At 45.4% G+C, this 20473-nt stretch overlaps 1 protein-coding gene across 5 annotated transcripts in view; it reads left to right on the forward strand.

Annotated features, from left to right (window-relative positions):
• Positions 1–5446, forward strand: part of SLC39A11 (solute carrier family 39 member 11) — a 258953-nt gene extending 253507 nt beyond the window's left edge. For all 5 annotated transcript variants that reach the window (XM_074970758.1, XM_074970760.1, XM_074970756.1 and 2 more), the window contains 2 exons: positions 1979–2137; positions 3660–5446. In XM_074970758.1, the coding sequence (XP_074826859.1) occupies positions 1979–2137; positions 3660–3738 (238 nt within the window). In that variant the 3' untranslated portion in view covers positions 3739–5446. The remainder of the gene's footprint in view (positions 1–1978; positions 2138–3659) is intronic.
• The last annotated feature ends 15027 nt before the right edge of the window (positions 5447–20473 follow it).

A 20473-nucleotide genomic window follows, 5' to 3' on the forward strand; every position in this document is an offset into this window, starting at 1 on the left:
TTTGTGTACTGGGTGGCAGCTCTGGGAGCAGTGCAGGAGACAGGGTCTTGCTGGTCCAGCATTACTACGCTCAGCAACTGATGTTTTCGTGGTGATCAGACGTTGTGTGGCAAGCCACTGGTGCAGCTCACGTTCGTTCCAACTTGGAAGAAGGAAAACAACCACTAGTATGTTCTTTCTCCTGTGGCCACACCGCCGCTGTAGAATAGGCAAGGTTTGAACTGTGATCCTCGGTAGCAGTGGTTGCAAGTGTCTTGGGATGGGGTAGACTCGGGGGGCCAAATGAAGACAAAATAGATGAACAAAAGAGAGCGTGATGCTTAAATCGGGTTTCTACTGCCTGCAGAGTCACCTCTCCTGTGGGCTGACCCCCTTGTGTCTGCTCTCCTACGTCACACTTCTAAGGCCATTCAGAGAAGGATACAAGTGGGTCCACCAAGGCCAGAGCCTATGCCACAACTCAAACTTTCTTTGTTGCTCCAACACATTTACAGAAATTTAACTTCTGACCTTAAAGTTACCTTCTTTTCACTGTCCAGCACGGCAGGGCCATCCTTTCTGGCCTGTCTTAAGGCCTGGCAATGCTAAAAATACCACCATGTTTTCTCTAGCCAGTTTTTGATGCTCTTATCTGATCTGCTTGTGCCAAACACGGTTATTCACACCGCTCCCATTTGTTGCCCATGTCTGTGCAGCCACACCTCTCCCGTTGCCCAGTTTTGTTCATCTCAGTGCATTCTGGGAAGTTCTAGGCCGCTATCCCCGTAGTGTCACAACAGCGAACAGCACCTGAAGGACATCCGCACAAAGCAGCACGAGTGCATTCTGGGATCTCTGACCAGACAGAGAGCTGGGAAGAAGGAATTAGACTGGCATGGTTAGAAGGTCTAAGCACTGCAAAGAAACCAGGGAGCTGGACCAGTTACAGAAGGACAATCTAGGCTTCCAGCAAAGGCAACGCATTGTTAGCATCCACAGCTAAGGACAGAACTTTAGTCAGCAAACGGTGTTTAGAGTCATGCAACCAACTGGCTACACCAGGGATCGGCAACTTTTGGCCCGTGGCCCGCCAGGGTATGCCCCCTGGAGGGGCGGGCCAGTTTGTTTACCTGCCACGTCCGCAGGTTTGGCCAATCGCAGCTCCCACTGGCCGCGGTTCGCTGCTCCAGGCCAATGGGGGCTGCGGGATGTGCTGGCTGCAGCTTCCCTCGGCCAGCGCCGCTTCCTGCAGACCCCATTGGCCTGCAGCGGTGAACCGCGGCCAGATGGAGCAATGATCGGCCCAACCTGCAGACACGGCAGGTAAACAAACTGGCCTGGCCCACTAGGGGGCTTACCCTGGCGGGCCAAAGGTTGCCAATTCCTGGGCTCCACAGTCAGCAAAACCTTGTAGCACAGATAGGACCTAAAGAGGGAAAATGGACGTGTTCTGAAGGGATCCCCACTCCAGACTTCCTTCAGCAGTGGTCCAGTGCTTAGCTGATTCACAGGGCCCACTGCGTGGAGGGTAGCGATAAACTAGGTGGAGGAGAGACCCATTGGGGGAAAAATTAGAGGATTGTTTGCCTGTCTGGAGCCAGATGTTCCCAAGTCTCTCTGCAGCCTTTCGTCACCTTCCAGATGAAAGGAGGGGATCTGTCTTCTGCTGTGTTTGCTTAGGAAGGGCTCAGATGCTCTCCTTTTTTTTGCAAGGGCTGGTAAACATCTTTTTCTTCACACAGGTGCGGGGGTGGGAAAGCAGGTTTGCACCCGCTCTGCACTCTCAAAAGCAGGGCAGCCTAATGCTAATCAGAACCTGCAAGGTGCATTCTGCATTTACAGACTTCATAGCTCCATTTAATGGGATGTATCCATGTCCTGAGTGGGACGATTGGGCCCTTGGGGTCCAACAAACACCTGCACTACGCTGGGTACAAAAAGGGGTGAAGGAAGCTTTTCCTGTGTCCCTTCAGGGCTTTTGATCTTGGTTCTCTTACAGGTATGGACAGCTAAGTGGCATGGTGGAACCTTTAGCTGGTGTCTTCGGTGCCTTTGCCATGGTTCTGGCAGAACCGCTCCTCCCCTATGCTTTGGGCTTTGCTGCCGGTGCCATGGTCTATGTGGTCATGGATGACATCATCCCAGAAGCACAAACCAGGTAAGGGAAATTGCTCTGCCAATTGCCTAGCTGCCAACACCCTGAAGCCATGTTCATTGGCTGGCCTTTGCTTGTGACTAAATTCTCTTTCCTTCCTCGTCCCATGGAAGGGTATGCTGTAGTGCAAAGGAACACCTTGGGGTCTGATCCGCGAGGACCATGGAGCATTTGCATTAAGAGGGCACATGCCACTTTACAGTCTAGCACTGTTAATAGCATTTCAGCCATTTGCCAACAACTGTCACACCTCAGAGATGTGTTCTTAAAAACAGGTTCCATCCACACCCTGGCTTATACCACGTGGCACACACGTGTGAAAGCCCATTTCCAACAAGCAACAGGACGCAAAGCCATAATGAACTGTAAGGAGGTTTCAGGGTAGCAGCCATGTTAGTCTGTATTCGCAAAAAGAACAGGAGTACTTGTGGCACCTTAGAGACTAACAAATTTATTTGAGCATAAGCTTTCGTGAGCTACAGCTCACTTCATCAGATGCATTGATGAATTAAGGAGGTTGACTGCTCTCCTTATTTTTGCTCAAGATTGGCAGAATTTTGCTGCTGCTGTTGTTTGACTGTGAATGTTCTTGGAAAAGAGTTATTTTTTAGATACATTTGCTTTGCTGAGGGAATTATCAGGTTGCAATTCACTGAACTGGTGTGAGATGTAGCAGGAGTGGCTCTTTAAGATATTTGTCTTTTGGAGCTGTCCCTCGATGCGTGTGGCTTGAAATTGTTATCACTGAACAGTTCTATTGTAATAACGCTCTGCCCGAAACTGGTTGGACCCCATGGTGCTAAGTGCTGTATGAAAATACTATGAAGGACTGTCCTGGCCCTGAAGAGTTTACCATCTAAAAGACAACAGGTGGGTGAGAGAAACAGAGTGGGGTGGGAGAGACGTGGTAACAAATAAATACAGTGGAAGGCGCACAATGCTTAACCAATCCGTAGCAGTGATTGCAGCTGTCAAGCTACTCACTATAAGGGGTGTCAGCTCCCCACTTTTAGCTTAGGAATTATGTATAAATTATGCAGGAAACAATGAGACTGTCCCTCCTTGATTCTGTTTATTGCCTCAGTGAGATGTTAGGGGAGAAAATTGCATTCGAGATCTGTGGTTAAGATTCTCAAAGCCACCTAGGAGAGTCGAAGACATGTCCCCCATTCATTTGAATGGAATTGCATGTCTGAATCCCCAAGATGGCTCAGCCTCTCTCTGAGGTGGTTCAGTGGCAGAGGGAGCTTAAGCTTAGTTGCTGGGGTGCGAGAGCTCACAGGGGCTGAGGAGAGGAGGGGAAGCACCCTTGACTCTATCTCCCAAAGGATCAGCTCGGATGAGTCTTATTTTGACTGGAGGGAAGGGTCAGCATGATGTAAGGCCTTCAAAGAGATGGGGGAATAAAGAGGATTTTGGAAGATTCCCTTCTTTTCACAGGTGAGAAGTAAAGACAACTCTGCTGTCAGCCTGAAAGGACATTCTGAAACATAGGCGCTCACTCCCTCTCCTTTCCTCCTTGCAGTGGCAATGGGAAGCTGGCTTCCTGGACCTCCATCTTAGGGTTTGTGGTGATGATGTCCCTGGATGTTGGACTTGGATAAGGGCGGATTTACTGTTGGCCAACGGGAGATGACATCTGAGCAATTTGCATGGCAGCAATTGGAACTGGAAACTTTTCTTCTTCTAGATTTTTTTTATATATATATATTGATTAGGTTTGGTGTTGATTATCTATGATTTTATATATATATATTTTGCTGTAACATAACACTGATTGTTTTCAAAGCACAAAAATTGGTGGCTCCTTGCAGGTCCTGGGTTTCCTTTGCCACCAAATTCTTTCTCTTCTCAACTGGGTCGTCGCTAAACATACATCAGCCAGGCTGCAGTTTGCGGTTTACTTTTCCTCCCATTTTTGGGCATTTCCGTAATGGTCAGAGTTCTTTTGGTTTTGACCATACTTGTTCTATATGCAGTAAGAGAGTCACAGTCAAATGTCTAAAGAGGCTCCTGATTAAATAGTAGAACAATTGATGGGTAAGTTTGTGTAGTGTCTAAACTTCTGAAATCTATCTTGGAAGTATGGAAGTGCCCGCACTAAGATGGGAACCTTCACAAATAAGTGTGTAGCAGCATGTCTAATACATACTGCTGGGGCTTGAGAAATTTTTAGTGGCATCATCTGTTTTGATGGATACAAGTAATCTGAACCAACAAAAAATGAAACCTTGTGAGAATCATATCAAGATGTAGAAGCGAAGACGACATCCGTTTTCCCTGCTGGATATGTCTTCTTAATGGGGCCTTACTCCAGGATAGTCCAATGGGCAATTCTTTGCCTCTTCAAAAAATTGAAAGAGGACATCTGTTTTCTAATGTGCAATCTTTTAGGATGCAAGCTGTGATTATACAGATTTGTTCGTAAAGTGCTACATGACTCTGTAGTATAGCAGGGTCCATTACCCACATGGGCCAGTGGTTTTGTTTCATAAAGTGCTGTTTTATGGTTGCTGTTTCAAATCAGAGTGAAAATCTCCACGAAGTGTTGATTTATGCTCTTCCCAGAAGTTGGCCTGTTAGTGTGGTACTCCAGTGAAGGAGTCCATGTTAGTTTTCGAAGGATAAATCTGGTCCTCATGACAGCTCTCATTTTCCCCAGCACTCATCCGATTAATTCATTGCCCAACACGAACACTCAGCAATGCACCGCCTTGGCGCTTTTTTCTCCCACTTTCCAAATGTGTGTTTGGCTAACAATGGCTCCCGAACATTCAGAGTAACTTGTTTTAACAGATCAGGAGCAAGCCCTGCTTCTCTGAGACAGACGCGTGCTCACACAATGACCATGATGGAATTTGACTGTTTTGTACTAAGCTGAAGTCAAGATAATGATGGAGAACACACATCCCTGTTCACTTTCTAGGCAGGCTGTTCTCCCCCATCAAAATGGGGTTTGATTAGACACTTGGGCAGGCACAGTAAGTAGCTGGATTGCCTGGCTGATATCTAGGCAGCTCAAGCCCTCCCGGCTTATGTTTGTAATATGTATGCCACAGAGATTCACGGGCCATGTACGCCGGAGACAGTCTCCCAGTAAACGTTAAGTAGCTCCTCCTAGAGAGGCTGTAGGAATGCAAGAGGACTAAGCACTAATGAACTAAGTTAAAACCATGGAATTGTGGTTCGGTTCAGTTTGTTGGCTGGATTTTGTCTGTATTTATTTGTACGTCGTTCTGAATAATACAAAAATGCTGGTTGCCAATGGACCTGACCTTTTAACTGTGATTAGTTGCAATAAATGGGAAATTCAGAGTCTTTGCTGACTTATTTTGCTGCAGTCGATCCTTCCCTTTTCTTCTCCTCCCTGCATTTTATTACATTCCTTCCTCTTAATTCGATTCTTTCCGGTTTGCCTGAGGTCTTTATTCTGAGACAGTCCAAAAATAATGCCCCTCAAGTTGCAACAAACACCTTATTCCCCCCTTCCCCCGCCACATGTACTCCCCCCACCCCCCTTCATCACCAAAGAGTAACCTCTTCAAAGAGAAGTCCTATCAGCTGGCATCAATATCTAGATTCATACTGCAGGGAGTTCACTGTTTGTTGGATTTGCCATGCCACATCAGATCATTGATCCATCAAGTCCTGCATCTGACACTTGTCAGCTCCTGAGGCTTAGGAGAAATAATAAAAACAATTGTCCTAGAGAGTAGGGGTGAAATCCTGGCCCCAACTGAGGTGAAAGAGTTTTCTGCCATGGACTTCAGTGGAACCAGGATGTCATCTTTGGAATCCATACAACAAAGTCCGCCATCCCAAGGGATATTGGCAGTTTGGTTGGCAGTCTTGGCAGAGGCCAAGGATGGAGTGGGAACAGAAGGTGATCCCGCCCAAAGAAGATTGAGGCAGACATGTGGGGAAGTTCCTGCCATCGATGTCCGTTCTTTACCTGTCCTGGGGACCTCAGAGCGGCAAAGGAGCTGAAAGCGTGACCCATGAGAATTGTTGCTTCGATGTGGCCACCTCAGAGGGCTTTGACCAAAGGTAGGGGGAAGTACCATTATCCCTGTGGAACAGACAGGTCAGCTTCAGCACAGAGGTGAGAAGTGACTTGCCCAAGGCCCCACAGTGAGAGAGAACCAAGGCCGCTTAAGTCTGTCCTGTATCCTGTCCATAGAACCATGTCGTCTCTAGAGAGGTACGCCATGATCCTCATCCCATGAGATTAATGGGAGCGGCTGGTGCTTGGCATCTTTGAAAATCAAGCCGATAGACAAGCTGGTTGGACTGCCAATATTGTTCAAAGTCTGTCAGGACTTTGGCTTTTCATTTTAAACCAGGAGCCTGGATGTGAAGGGTAGAAGCCTTTGGGTGGTTGGGTAGTGTCTGGAGTGTCCCCAGGTTAGGATTTTGCAGTGGAGTCTTTGTAAGCGCCGTGTTCTGATTTGAGTTCTGGGGTGTTGTGTGACTTAGTCCAAAAAAACCCCATTATTTATTTCGAGAAAACCTTGCCCTCAGATGGCTGGGAGATGACATCCCATAATGTGTTTAATCCTACATTAGATGTAGCCAGCCAAGGTCATTATGAACGTTCGACCTGAAGAAATGGGGGGGAAGGGTATTGTAGAAAATAACATGAAAGCCTTTCTTTCCTGTTTGTGCCCCAGAGGTGAAGGAAAATTATATATGTCTGTCTTGTTGTGATTGAACGTCTGGATGAAGTCCAGGCTTGAAGTTATGCCTGGGAACAGTAGCTGTCAATGAAAACGCAGCATTCTGAGCAAATACGATGTAAATATGCTGCTGCCTTGCACGAGGCGATGGGGAGGTGTTCCGCTTGTCACTCTGGGATACAGCTGTTACTGCGGGAAGAAACTGACTGTCATAAGGATATTGAACTGAGCTATAATATAGAGAGGAAGGATGGCCCGGTCGTTAGAATGCTAGCTGGGGTCATGAGGGAGCTGCATTCAATTCCCTCCTTTGCCACCAACTTCCTGTGTGATCTTGGACAGTCTCTCTCTGCCTCAGCTCCCCATCTGTGTATTGGGGTAATAACGCTGCCCAGCCTGTGAGGAGGATAAATGCGTTAAAGGTTGCCAGGGTGGGTCACAGGGTCGTAGGGGGCATACAAGTAACTGAGAGAGCTTTTTACCTTCGCCCTTTAAGACTGGCAAGATGCTGAGGTGAATCCATGGATCCCGGGCATCAGGATAAAATAAAGAACCATGGGATGGTTTTGTTTCTAAGTTTCTTTGACGTACTCTGTGTGTCTGGTGTCCCATGTATAATGGCCTATTGTTTCCCTTCCATTCACTGGCAGGGACTGGGGTGTGGGCAGTCTTGCCTAGTGGTTGGAGCTGGGGCAAAGGTCCAGGGTCAGAAACTGAGCAGGGTTTGAGCAGACTGGAGCAGGGCTGGGAGCAAGGCAGCCACAGGCATAAGCCTTGAGCAGCCACTGGCCAAGTGCTACTGCTGGACTCAGGCAATCTGGCCAATGAGGGCTTTCAGCTGCGGTTAGCTGGCTGATCCCAGGCCCACCTGCACGACCCCATTCCTGACACTAACTTCCGTGACTGCCTTTTAGATGGGGAGCTCCTTGGAGCAGAGACAGGGCATTCTTGAGTGTTTGGAAGGCACCTGGCACAGGGCAGGCTCTGGTGTAAAGAGATATTGAACGATGCTGTGTTTAATTCTTCACTTTCTAAGCAGATAAACTGACTGAGAGAGTCTGGGGTGGCGGTCCCAGCCCCCAATAGCTGGCACAAGCTGCTGATTCCATTTTAAAAATGCACCCTCGTTGTCTGGATTTAAGTCCTGATCAGGGTCAAATGAGCGTCATTGATGTTCACTGTGCTACTCAGGGTGTTCTCCGTGGTATCTTCATTTATCAGTATTAATGATCGATTACTGTGCTCGTGCCCAGGGGTCTGCAGACTGAGACAACATTGCGCTGGATGGATTTTGAAAATTTGGGCCTTTGTCTCAGTTTTCTCATCTCTAAAATGGGACAATGATAGTTAGCCACCTCTCAAGAGTGTGGAGAGGGCTAATGAAGGGTTTGCAAAATTCTGTAAGATCCTGAAATGAATGGCACAGGGCAAATGGAAATGTTCTTGTTTTCCTTACACAAAATAAACATGGATCTCGTCACCCTTAACGAGACCCTTGTAAGTGCCAGCTTCGCTTATATGAGTAGTTAGACTTAAGAGCTTTGCCAGTCCTGGTGGTGGAACATTTGGAGAGTGCATGGGGTGGAAGTGAGGTTAGCTTGCTTTCTTGCTTTGGTTTTTTTATACATTCAAGGCAGAAAGTATCTCAGCTTTGCTGTACATGTAATGTCTTGTGCAACATGCATGTGAACATCCTCCAAACACATGCTAACCCCAAAAGAACTTAGCTAATAAATACTTACGCCCACTCAGTACCCTGCTTAAGTACAAATAAGGCCAAATGCTGCAGGGTTGCACAATATTTCTGCCTGGAGAAGACGCGCCGTGCCAGCTGACATTTACTAAAAAGGCAACAGTTGAACGTCCCGCCGCTATAGGATACACATTTAGACCTCGATGCTGCAAAGATTTCTGTATGTGCTTAACTTTAATTAGCTCAATGACAATCATAGGGCATAAAATTAAGCACATGCAGAAATCTTTGCAGTAACGGTGCCTCTGTTATCTCATGTTATTCGGTCTTGGGTATTTATTTTAGGCTCATTACTGTAGCATCCGACTAGCTCACAATCTTCAATGCATTTACCCTCAGAACATACTTGCGAGTACAATTATCCCATTTTTATACAAGGGAAACTGAGGCCCAGAGAGATCAGATATATAAAGATGTTTAGGTGTCTGACGATGCAGATAGGCATCTCAAGATTTTTCCAAAGCATCTAGGTACCTAACTCCCATTGATATCATTGGGAATTCTAAGCCTGGGATTTGCTTTTGAAAATCCTACTCTGTGACTATCTGCATCTTTGGTCACCTAAATACTAGGGCTGTCGATTAATCGCAGTTAACGCACGCGATTAACTCAAAAAAATTAATTGTGATTAATCGCAGTTTTAATCGCACTGTTCAACAATAGAATACCAATTGAAATTTATTAAATATTTTGCGTGTTTTTCTGCATTTTCAAATATATTGATTTCAGTTACAACACAGAATAGAAGAGTACAGTGCTCACTTTATATTATTTTTATTACAAATGATAAAAGAAATAGTATTTTTCAGTTCACCTAAAACAAGTACTGTAGTGCAATCGCTTTATCGTGTAAGCACAACTTACAAATGTGAATTTTTTTTGTTACATAACTGCACTCAAAAACAAAGCAATGTAAAAATTTAGAGCCTACAAGTCCACTCAGTCCTACTTCTTGTTCAGCCAATCACTAAGAGAAACAAGTTTATTTACGTTTACGGGAGATAATGCTGCCCGCTTCTTATTTACAATTTCACCAGAAAGTGAGAACAGACATTCGCATGGCACTTTTGTAGCTGGCATTGCAAGGTATTTATGTGCCAGATATGCTTAATGTTTGTATTCCCCTTCATGATTTGGCCACCATTCCGGAGGACATGCTTCCATGCTGATGACACTTGTTAAAAAAGTAATGCATTAATTAAATTTGTGACTGAACTCCTTGGGGGAGAATTGTATGTCTCCTGCTCTGTGTTTTACCCACATTCTGCCACATATTGCATGTTATAGCAGTCTCAGATGCTAACCCAGCATGTTGTTTTTAGAACACTTTCACTACAGATTTGACAAAACACAAAGAAGGTACCAATGTGAAATTTCTAAGAATAGATATAGCACTGGATCCGAGAGTTAAGAATCTGAAGTGCCTTCCAAAATCTGAGAGATGGGGTGTGGAACATGCTTTTAGAAGTCTTAAAAGAGCAACACTCAGATGTGGAAACTACAGAACCCGAACCACCAAAAAAGAAAATCAACCTTCTGCTCGTGGCATCTGACTCAGATGATGAAAATGAACATGCATCGGGCAGCTCTGCTTTGGATCGTTATCGAGCAGAACCTGTCATCAGCATGGACACACGTCCCCTGGAATGGCGGTTGAAGCATGAAGGGATATACTAATCTTTAGCGCATCTGGCATGTAAATATCTTGCAACGCCAGCTATAACAGTGCCATGCGAACGCCTGTTCTCACTTTCAGGTGACATTGTAAACGAGAAGTGAGCAGCATTATCTCCTGCAAATGTAAACAAACTTGTTTGTCTGAGCGATTGGCTGAACAAGAAGTAGAACTGAGTGGACTTGTAGGCTCTAAAGTTTTACATTGTTTTATTTTTTAATGCAGTTATTTTTTGTACATGATTCAACATTTGTAAGTTCAACTTCCATGATAAAGAGATTGCACTACAGTACTTGTATTAAGTGAATTGAAAAATACTATTTCTTTTGTTTTCACAGTGCCAATATTTATAACAAAAAATAAATATAAAGTGAGCACTGTACACTTTGTATTCTGTGTTCTAATTTAAATCAATATATTTGAAAATGTAGGAAAACAAAAATATTTATATAAATAGTATTATTGTTTAACAGTGCGACTAATCACGATTAATTTTTTTAATCGCTTGACAGTGCTACTAAATACCTTTTAAAAAATCTGATTCTTAGGGACTTGCCAAAAGTCTGTGGCAGTGCATGAAATGACCCAGGGTCTCCAAAGTTCCAGACTACACCCTAACCACTGGATCATCCTCTCACTTCATAGTCCTTTCTTGTCTTTAGCATGGCACGCACATCTGCATGCCCATTACAATCAAGAGGGGCCAGGTATTGAAAGAGGATGGAATTTGCCACTTTGCCAATTTGCCACTTTGCAGAAAGCTAACGCAAGGCCTCTGCACCACTCAAATTACAGTATTTCTCTGCGCTTTGAGAAGGGTCAAGAGCTCTAATAAATGAGATACCTCAATAGGGACTTGATCCAAAGCCTGTTGAAATTAATGGATATCTTTCCATTGATTCAGTGAAGATCAGTGAGTTGGATCAGTTCCCAAAGAAACTGTTGACTGTTCAATAACAAACAACCACTGTACGCAAACATTTCCGAACAGCTATGCTTTCCTCTTTGCCTAACAAATAAGCCTCTTTATAGGCAAGAAGTAAACTAGTAGCGGGCAAAAAGCTATTAGTAACAGTGTGGCCAACTCTTGTAATTTTATTGTTAGTCTTGCAATGTTTTATGTTTGGCTTAAAGCCCCAGATCCTGGAGTCATATGAATACCTGAGAATCTCGGTCTTCATTTAAAAAAAAAAAAAAAAAAAAAAGTAAATTTCTAACACTGATAGTTGCAGACAAAAGCTTGAAAATGTGACCCCGGGATACTACGAAAAAGATCCCCCACATTTATTACCTTTAAAAAAATTCTCCTGATTTTTTAAAAAAATAAGCTCATGATTTTGGGGGGCCTGATTCATGATTTTATAACATTTGGGGTTTGCAGTTCCATATTAACAAAGAAGATACTTACATGTTTTTCGTATTCTCAACTAAACAACTCTCTAAATTCCTTGCAATTCCTCGTGGATATTAGTTCTAGCTTGTCAGCTTTTCACTTATATCTCTGAAACACTTACTCCTCAAAAAATGATTCACAAAGAAAAGTCATTGGGTTTTCTGTATCCAGGTAGTAAGTCAGGTTGTTGCCCCCTTTTATTCCCAGTACATACTGTGCAATCTCAAAATGAAAACGTTGGTATTCTCTTACGTTTGGTAGTTTTGGCAGCCTTCTGACTGCGGAAATAGATCTAATTTGTGGTCCTCTTTTCAAAAATTAAGGGCTGGCTCCTGCTGAAGTTTATGGCAAAACTCCCGTTGACTTTCATTGCAGCAGTGTCTTTTAAGTTTTTATGAATAAGTATGTGTTGATGAATCCAATGTAGATCTTTATAACTTTATTAGTTAAATCTGATCTACAGATTTCTCCACTGGTTTTCATTCTGATTACTCTGCTTTTGATTTTCTAATCCTATGCAAAAACAGTTGGCTGTGGTTAACTTGTTAGACTTTGGGATGCTTTAATGCATTTTTTTTTCCCCAGTAAAAGGAAACATTTTTCGAAAAACATCACAATCGCTATAGTGGTTTGTGGGGAAAAGGAAAGCAAATTTAAAGACCAAGCTTGTCAGCTGTTCATATATCCTTATATGGACAACATTAACAAACATTTCAGGGGTCTCGGGCATTGGTGGCATTTTAGTCTCTCCTGTTCTCTTCCCTCTTTGGTCTCCTGAGGATTGAAATGCTTTACTGTAACTGAAGTCCTTGGGCTTAATAAAGCAGTATCTGGGTAAAAATTAATTGCTGTGATATACAGGAGGTCAGCCCAGATGATCTAATGGTCCCATCTGGCCTTAAACTCAATGGAAACATTCAGAGGAACAGTTTGCACTCAAGCTATTAATAATGTACATGTACGGTGCACCAGTGCCCCAAGCCAAATTGTTCTCTCTGGTACGCTGATTTAGCTCCATAGTAACTCCACTGAAGGCAATTAAATTAGTGCATTTACATCAGTGTAACTATGATCAGAACGTGTCCCCTGACATCCTGACCAAATTCCCTGAATTCAGGTATCTTCCAGTACATTTCCCTTCCTAAATTCTCTCTTTGGTGTAATTTGGTATAATTCTTGTCCCATCCCTAAATCTTGCTGGGTGCTGCTAAACAGCTCCCACGTTCCCCTCAGAGATGGCTGCATTTCAGCAGTGTTAACGTGACTCATTCATAGGTATTATATAATGCGTGCGTGCATGGGCATAGAGAGAGTCTGTCGGATTTGTGTAGCCCATTGAGAATATCCGGAATGAAAGGTGCTAGTGAAGTGCAAGCTTTGGTATTTATTTGTTTAACCTGTGCTTATTTTTAGAAGCTGAACTAGGGAAAGAGACATTTCCCTTTTGGATGGTGATTGATGCTTTATGGGGTACCAAGAGTTAATAATTGGTAGGCATACAGCCTGCAAAGCTCGTTGGGAAACTCCTCTGCAAACACAATTACTGCCCTGAGACAATAGCAATGCTGGGATTATGACTAAGTGATGTATTGAGGTAGTACTGATTGCTCAGGTGTTCTGCATTGTAAACGTGTTTATCTCTGGATTAGGTCACTGAGGGGGTTGTTTCAGGCTGGGACCGTGTAAAGGAAAGCAGCTGTTTCTCACGCACCGAGATGTTCCAGGGCTGGGCTGCCAGAATTGCTTTGGGGACAAGAGGGCAATTTGGTGGCCTACTGGCAATTTGCTTCCGACAAGGGGGTGACTCGTGGGAAAGCGTGAGCTGCGCTGGCCTGAACCACTTCTGCACGTTCACCGTCAGGGGCATCTCCAGGAGTGGCAGAATGCGTGCACACGAACCCTGCTTCTCCTGACCTCTAGTCCAATTCAAATGGAGACCTGTTAACAGATCAACTAATTTATTGCGCCATCGACCCCACCAATGCTCTGCCACTGACGCAGTCTTGATCACAGCCTGTCTGCTTCTCCCTCAAGCACCTCCGCATTTCCCCCCATGCCTATCATGATAGCGTGGGGAAGACTCATAAAACTGTCCCAGTAGCCTCTTTTAATGTCTTCCTTAATGTCTACTTGTACTGTGATGCCTACAGCTACCACCCAGGATTGGGTAGGCAAATGACAAGCTACGAGGCTGCTTTTCAGCTAAACTCCCTGCTTCCAACCCACCCCCTCTGCACTCACATGTTTCCTTCTGTTTGGGGATTCTGCTCTCCCCTCCCCTGGCTCTGGCCTGGAAGAATTTCCCCCAGCTCAGCACTGTGCCAGGCCACAAAAGATGGCTCTGCCCCACCCTCCACATGGCAAGCACATGTGCAGGGAGACATCAGGAGCAGGAACAGGCAGGACAACCGTGCTTAGCTCTTTGGGGTGGCTCTGGGCTACAGAGTACTTCGTGGGTGGCCCTCAGGGTGTCAGTCCCTGGAGCAGTGCAGAATCCTGAAAGCCCAAAGAAACTTCAAGCCACATTTCCTCTCTGTTGCCAACGGTCGCAATTTTATTGGGAGCCTTGCAATATTTGGTGTGTGTCCTCAAATTCCTGCAGTCTTGTGAATACGCTGGAAACTCAGTTCATTTTACAAAAATAAGTGTTTTTAGCTCTCCGGGTTGTGCAGAGAAGCTTGAAAAATGTGACCTAAAGGCTAAAAAGGTAAATGCAAAGAACTGTAAATGTACTGTTCTTAAAACCGCTCTATTTTTAAGCCAATGTCATAGTTTTTGTGAGGGGGCTGACTGGCAACATTTGAATGCTTTGGGTTGACCATGCAGTTTTCTTGTTGCACCTCTGTGAGCTGTCTGGGGCAGAAACTGTCTCCTTCATTCCTTGTCTGTCCAGCTCCCGGCACTGATCTGTAGTTAGCAGAAGACGCAGTTTTGGTTTCAGTAAAGCCCTCGGGGATCCAGGCTCCTGCAGTGTGCCACCTTGGCTGTGCCCATGTTTTGCTCGAGATGGAACTGGGGCAAAGACTCCCATCCATGCTTTGGGGGGAGTTTTTTGCATCTCCCTCTGAACTGTTGCCGGCTAGGGCCCCCATCTCTGACTTTGGCAGAGTTGTTCCTTTCAGGTGCCTGAAAACCTGGGCAAGCCAATGTGTTGTGAGCTGAATGTCTGGTTTCTGAGGAGACCTGGAATGCGGTGGGGGACGCGGGGTCGTGCTAAAGGACACGTGGCCCTGGGAAGAGAGTACATGTTACTTCCCAGCTCCAGTTATATGCCAGAGGTCAGAGTTATTGAGCTCTCCCCTTACACCGCTCACCTGGGTGACTTTCCTCCCCTGCCTGCAGCAGGCCTGGCTCTCCTTCCTGTCCTTGTCAGCTCTTGCACAGGAGGGAAGAAAGGGTGATGGCGGGGGGGAGGAGAGAGCGAATGAGGCTGTGGCAGCTGAGCCAGGTAAAGCACCGGTCCTCCTAGACGGCGTGAAACAGCTCACGTTGCTTCACGGCGCTTATTGCTGAGTCAGGGTTCAGGAATGCGGGGGGGGGTGGGGGTGTGTGCGCGATCCTACCGCACCTAAGGCTGCCTCTGTGCGAGTGAGAACTGGGGCAGGGCCTCCTTTTGCAGGGATTGCATGTGGACGCCCAATGTTTACCTGCAAGGGGAGGGGGGGAAGAGCGAGGAGAGAAGGTGCAGCCAAACACGGTTGTGGTTTCTAGGGAGTGGGCGGGGACCAGAAACCCTGGGCGAGAGCTTTGCACGCAACCGAACAATAATCCCATTATTATAGCCGATGCCATAAAACAGAACGTAGCACAAAAAATTACTGGGGCATGCAGGACGCGCACCCAAGGTAGATTGTAGCACCTGAGTCACTGCATACAAAGAGATACTGATTTCACCTCCCTTCCTTGGCCCCCTCCTCCCCCCCAGGAGAAAAAAGAACCTTAACACAAAATGACTTCTATTCTTTTTATGAGTGCTTTGTTATACTTGGCAACTTGGTTGTAATTAAAATCGAGACACTCTCTCTCTCTCTCTCTCTCTCTCTCTCTCTCTCACATGTACACGTACACGTTGGCTCCTGGCTCCTAAGGCAAGGGCAAAGGTACAATTCAGTTCCTTGATTGCAGAGATTCTGAGTGCTTCCCGGGCCTGTCTCTTTTGGGGAGAAAGGATATCCCCTCACCGTTTCTCTAGCGCTTTTCGTCCCAGAGTGCATTGCAATGCTCTTCTGCATACTGCTCCTCAGAAATGTGCCCACTTCTGGAGTGGAGGGCAGTGAGCTGTGCTGGTAGGGAAGGAAAATGTTGGCTCAGGATGCTGCTTTGTTCTGATGTCAAGTGTCACGGGGTCTTTACATTTCCAGCAATGATGAGCTCTGGATTCTGTCTGCAGGCATAATATTTGTGTCCTTCCAGATGCAAATATTCTAGGTGCCAAGGGAGACCGGCCTTCTGCAAATGTAGGCTTTAACGTCTGTGCAGATAGGACCTTAGTGTTAGGATCTCATCTGACCTCCCTTCACCTCCCTCTCTGCTGAGCTGCCCTCGACTCTACATTACCTTGCACGCATCTTGGAGCAGTGAAGAACTGACCGAGTCTACCCTGCTGGTGTTTTTCTTGGGCTTTGACTGTACTAGAGAAAGAAGCCAGTGACACTGCACCACATCAGCCATGCTTTCTTGTGTTCTGAGCCATTGCATACATTACTGGGCAATGCCCTACTGAAGGATTTTGCTCACTGCTGCTGTCCCTGGTTGAAAGTTTTTGCAAGGTGTGTGTGAGTGAGATCCATGGACCTTTTATACCATGGTTAGAGCTGTTGGGCATCACTTGGTCAGAACAGTTGGAAAACACAGTTCCGTCGAAATCTAAATGCTTTGCGAAATCATGTTGACTTTGCTAAAATTTCCTTTCCGGGGGGATGGGTGGGGAGGGGAAGAGGGTGTGAAGGAGAGTTCTGACAATGTTGAAATGTCCCGTTTTGACATTTGCAGAACAAAACTACTTTTTGTTTTGAATTTCTTTTCATTTCATGTCATATATTCTAATATAGTATGAAGTCAAAACGAAACATTTTCATCAAATTGACATAATTTTTTTGCAGAATTTTTTGCGGAGTTTTTTTTTGCACAGAACTTTGATTTTATTTATTTATTTATGCATTTTATTCTGAATTGGAACAAAGACAGTTTTTGAAATCTTGAAATCCTCAGTGCAATGGAATTTCTCTTCTCTGCACAGCTCTGACGGGGGTATCTGAATATCTGAACAGCTTCTTTTCGTGGGAAGGTTCGACAGCAAAAGGTGCCATCTTTCTTGGAAGGGCAGAGGGGGAATTCTGTGTACGATTTTGGTGAATACCCTGTTGGGATTTCTGGCATTCGTTCTTGTGGTTTCCATTTCTACAGGGGGATATTTGAGAACAGGAAACAGTGAGTCTAAATGAAACATTTTTATGTAATTTAAAAAACCCCCAATTAATAACTGAAAAGGTTTTGTATATTACCAGCACTGGATAACACGGAGGAGTTGTTTGAATCACTCTCATATATTACGTTCTCGTGTTCTTACATGAACAGTGAAATGATTACAAAGCCCGACAGATGCCTTCCCCACCATCTTCTTACACAATTGTTTTACTGTGTCCAAAGCAAAAACCAACAACTCACGCCCCCTCCAAAAATCATTTATGAAATATTAGGGAAGAAAACGGCCCAGGTCTGTGTTCCTTACACTAAAACAGAGGCAGAATTTCCCCTCTATAAAGCTCTCCTCAGGAGCCAAGGGAAGATTAGGTCATAAAGAAAAATGTATGCTCTAAGAACTGGGGCGGGGGGAAGGTGACTGTAATGAATTCTAATGCTGAGGAATTCTGAGCTATACGCAATTTCTAGCTTTGCCATTTATAGGCCATGACCTCAGGAAAGTCACTTAACTGTTCAGCATCTCCCGTGATGCACCATGGCAGCTCTGCCAGAGGGAAAGACTGGTGCAAACACGGGAGATGTAGTTCTGCTGGGGAGCCCAGCCTGCAGGCGCGCTCATGAGGTACCTGAACTATAACCCCTAGGAGGCGCTCCAGTAGGTTAACACTGACCCAACCCAACATGAACAGAACGTTTCGACATTTCCAAATCTGAATGAATCCGATTTTTCCCATCTTTTAGCTTGATTTGGAATGAAAACAGAGATTGAAATATTGGAATTTCCCATGAGAGACCGATTCCTTTTTTCAATTCTCTCTATTCAGAGCTTGCCCCAGGCTTACCCTTTCTCAGCTGGCACCATGGTAGAGGTGAATCTTAAGGACTTTGAGGAGGACAAAGTGGGCTGTCTCCATGTTTCTTCTTCCCTGTTGGTTCCTAAAATGTCATGGAGTGGTGCTGTATGGTAAAACAGCTGCTCTGTTCCACCCCAGAGGTGGTTGCCTGTTAGTGGCAGATGAACAATCCATGTTAGTATATAGTCCGCAAAGCTTTTTGAGGTCCTTCACCATGAGAGAGCATGCATAAATATTAGGTTTCAGAGTAACAGCCGTGTTAGTCTGTATTCGCAAAAAGAAAAGGAGTACTTGTGGCACCTTAGAGACTAACCAATTTATTTGAGCATGAGCTTTCGTGAGCTACAGCTCACTTCATCGGATGCATACTGTGGAAATTGCAGAAGACATTATATACACAGACACCATGAAACAATACCTCCTCCACCCCACTCTCCTGCTGGTAATAGCTTATCTATGAGACTGGGAGTGGCTAAGTCATTATGCAAGGTAGCCTATTTCCCCTTGTTTTTTCCTACCCCCCCCCCCGCCCCAGACGTTCTGGTTAAACTTGGATTTATGCTGGAAGTGGCCCACCTTGATTATCATGCACATTGTAGGGAGAGTGGTCACTTTGGATGAGCTATTACCAGCAGGAGAGTGAGTTTGTGTGTGTATGGAGGTGGGGGAGTGAGAAAACCTGTGTTTGTGCTGGAAATGGCCCACCTTGATTTTCATGCAGGTTGTAAGGAGAGTGGTCACTTTGGATAGGCTATTACCAGCAGGAGAGTGAGTTTGTGTGTGTGGTTTTTGGTGGGGGGTGAGGGGGTGAGAGAACCTGGATTTGTGCAGGAAATGGTCCACCTTGATTATCATACACATTGTGAAGAGAGTGGTCACTTTGGATGGGCTATTACCAGCAAGAGAGTGAGTTTGTCTGTGGGGGGGCGGAGGGTGAGAAAACCTGAATTTGTGCTGGAAATGGCCCAACTTGATGATCACTTTAGATAAGCTATTACCAGCAGGAGAGTGGGGTGGGAGGAGGTATTGTTTCATGGTGTCTGTGTATATAATGTCTTCTGCAATTTCCACAGTATGCATCCGATGAAGTGAGCTGTAGCTCACGAAAGCTCATGCTCAAATAAATTGGTTAGTCTCTAAGGTGCCACAAGTCCTCCTTTTCTTTTTTCATAAATATTAGGTCCCTCTACTTTCATTGTCACTTGAAAGGTCCCTGTTCTTTGAGGGAGAAATTTTTAAACTTCTCTTGTTCATGCTGTTGAAACCTCTCCATCATTTTGCTGGCTGTGGGGGCTGTGGTTTTATGTGCTACTGTTAAAAATCCTTGGGAGACCAGGGAAATGTATCCAGACAACAAGCATGAGGGGGCCTGAGGGCCTCTCGAGTCATTAAACAAATTAAGTTGTTAAGAACACAAGGGCGCCCAGGTGACTGGGTGTGAAAGCCCTGGAGGCCTCTGTAATTGTTATAAAAAGGCAGCTCGGGTGGGTGGAAAAGGAGACACTCTCCCTTTCCCCCTCCTCCACCTGAGTCTTGCCAGGAAAAGAAGACTCCAGCCAGTCTTTGATTCTTCACCCAGTTCACACTCTGCTTGTTCCCCAACTGGAGTGATGACATTATCTGGGCAAAATACTCCGCTAGAACCCAGATACGACCTAAGTTGGGGTGAGTCCCAGCTAAACTGGCAAATGTCAGCCCAGATCTATGAACACCTGCTGGCCTGGGGCAATGCTGTTCACACTGTTGGCCTCGCACACCCAGGGGAACCTCCTTTTCAGGGGCTGGATATCTATATCCCACTCCCATCCATTGATTCTTTGCTAGAGCCTGGGCTCTGGAAGCTTTGTGGAGATAGGTTTCAGAGTAGCAGCCGTGTTAGCCTGTATTCGCAAAAAGAACAGGAGGACTTGTGGCACCTTAGAGACTAACCAATTTATTTGAGCATAAGCTTTCGTGAGCTACAGCATCCGATGAAGTGAGCTGTAGCTCACGAAATCTTATGCTGAGATAAATTGGTTAGTCTCTAAGGTGCCACAAGTACTCCTTTTCTTTTTGTGGAGATAGGTGCCCCTGGCGTTAGCCTTGGAGCTGCCAGTGGCAGAAAGGAAGTGTGGTTTTTTTTTTTCTTTTCTGCCTATTGGGGGTGTGTGTGTTTGAGGGACAGGGGGAGAGCAGGGGAGAAGTCTGTCCTCTGGTCCCTTTATAACACACGTGGATGTCAGGGGGCTAGTTCCCCGGGTGGCCCGCGCATGGCTAGAAGAGAGCAGCCACCAAGTCCCCCTAAAGGCAACAGAGGGGTAAAATATTTGGGGATGGAGAGGGTCTGCCTTTCACACTACAATGTAGAGTTTGAGTGGATGTCAGTGCTTGTACGAGGTACCAGGCTGTGGAGAGTGAGCTCCTCTTATTTATTGCTTTAATGAGAGAAGATCTGCGTTAGAGAGAATAGCGGTGCAAGCTTTTTGCACACTTTCCTCACTGCATCTTTGTGCTCTGGCCTCATTCTAGAACGGGGAAGTATCTCTGTGGATGAGAGGAGAGTTCAGTCTCTCTGTTCTTTCAAT

The sequence above is a fragment of the Natator depressus genome, chromosome 14, assembly GCF_965152275.1.
Source record: "Natator depressus isolate rNatDep1 chromosome 14, rNatDep2.hap1, whole genome shotgun sequence".
Classification (NCBI taxonomy): Eukaryota; Metazoa; Chordata; order Testudines; family Cheloniidae; genus Natator; species Natator depressus.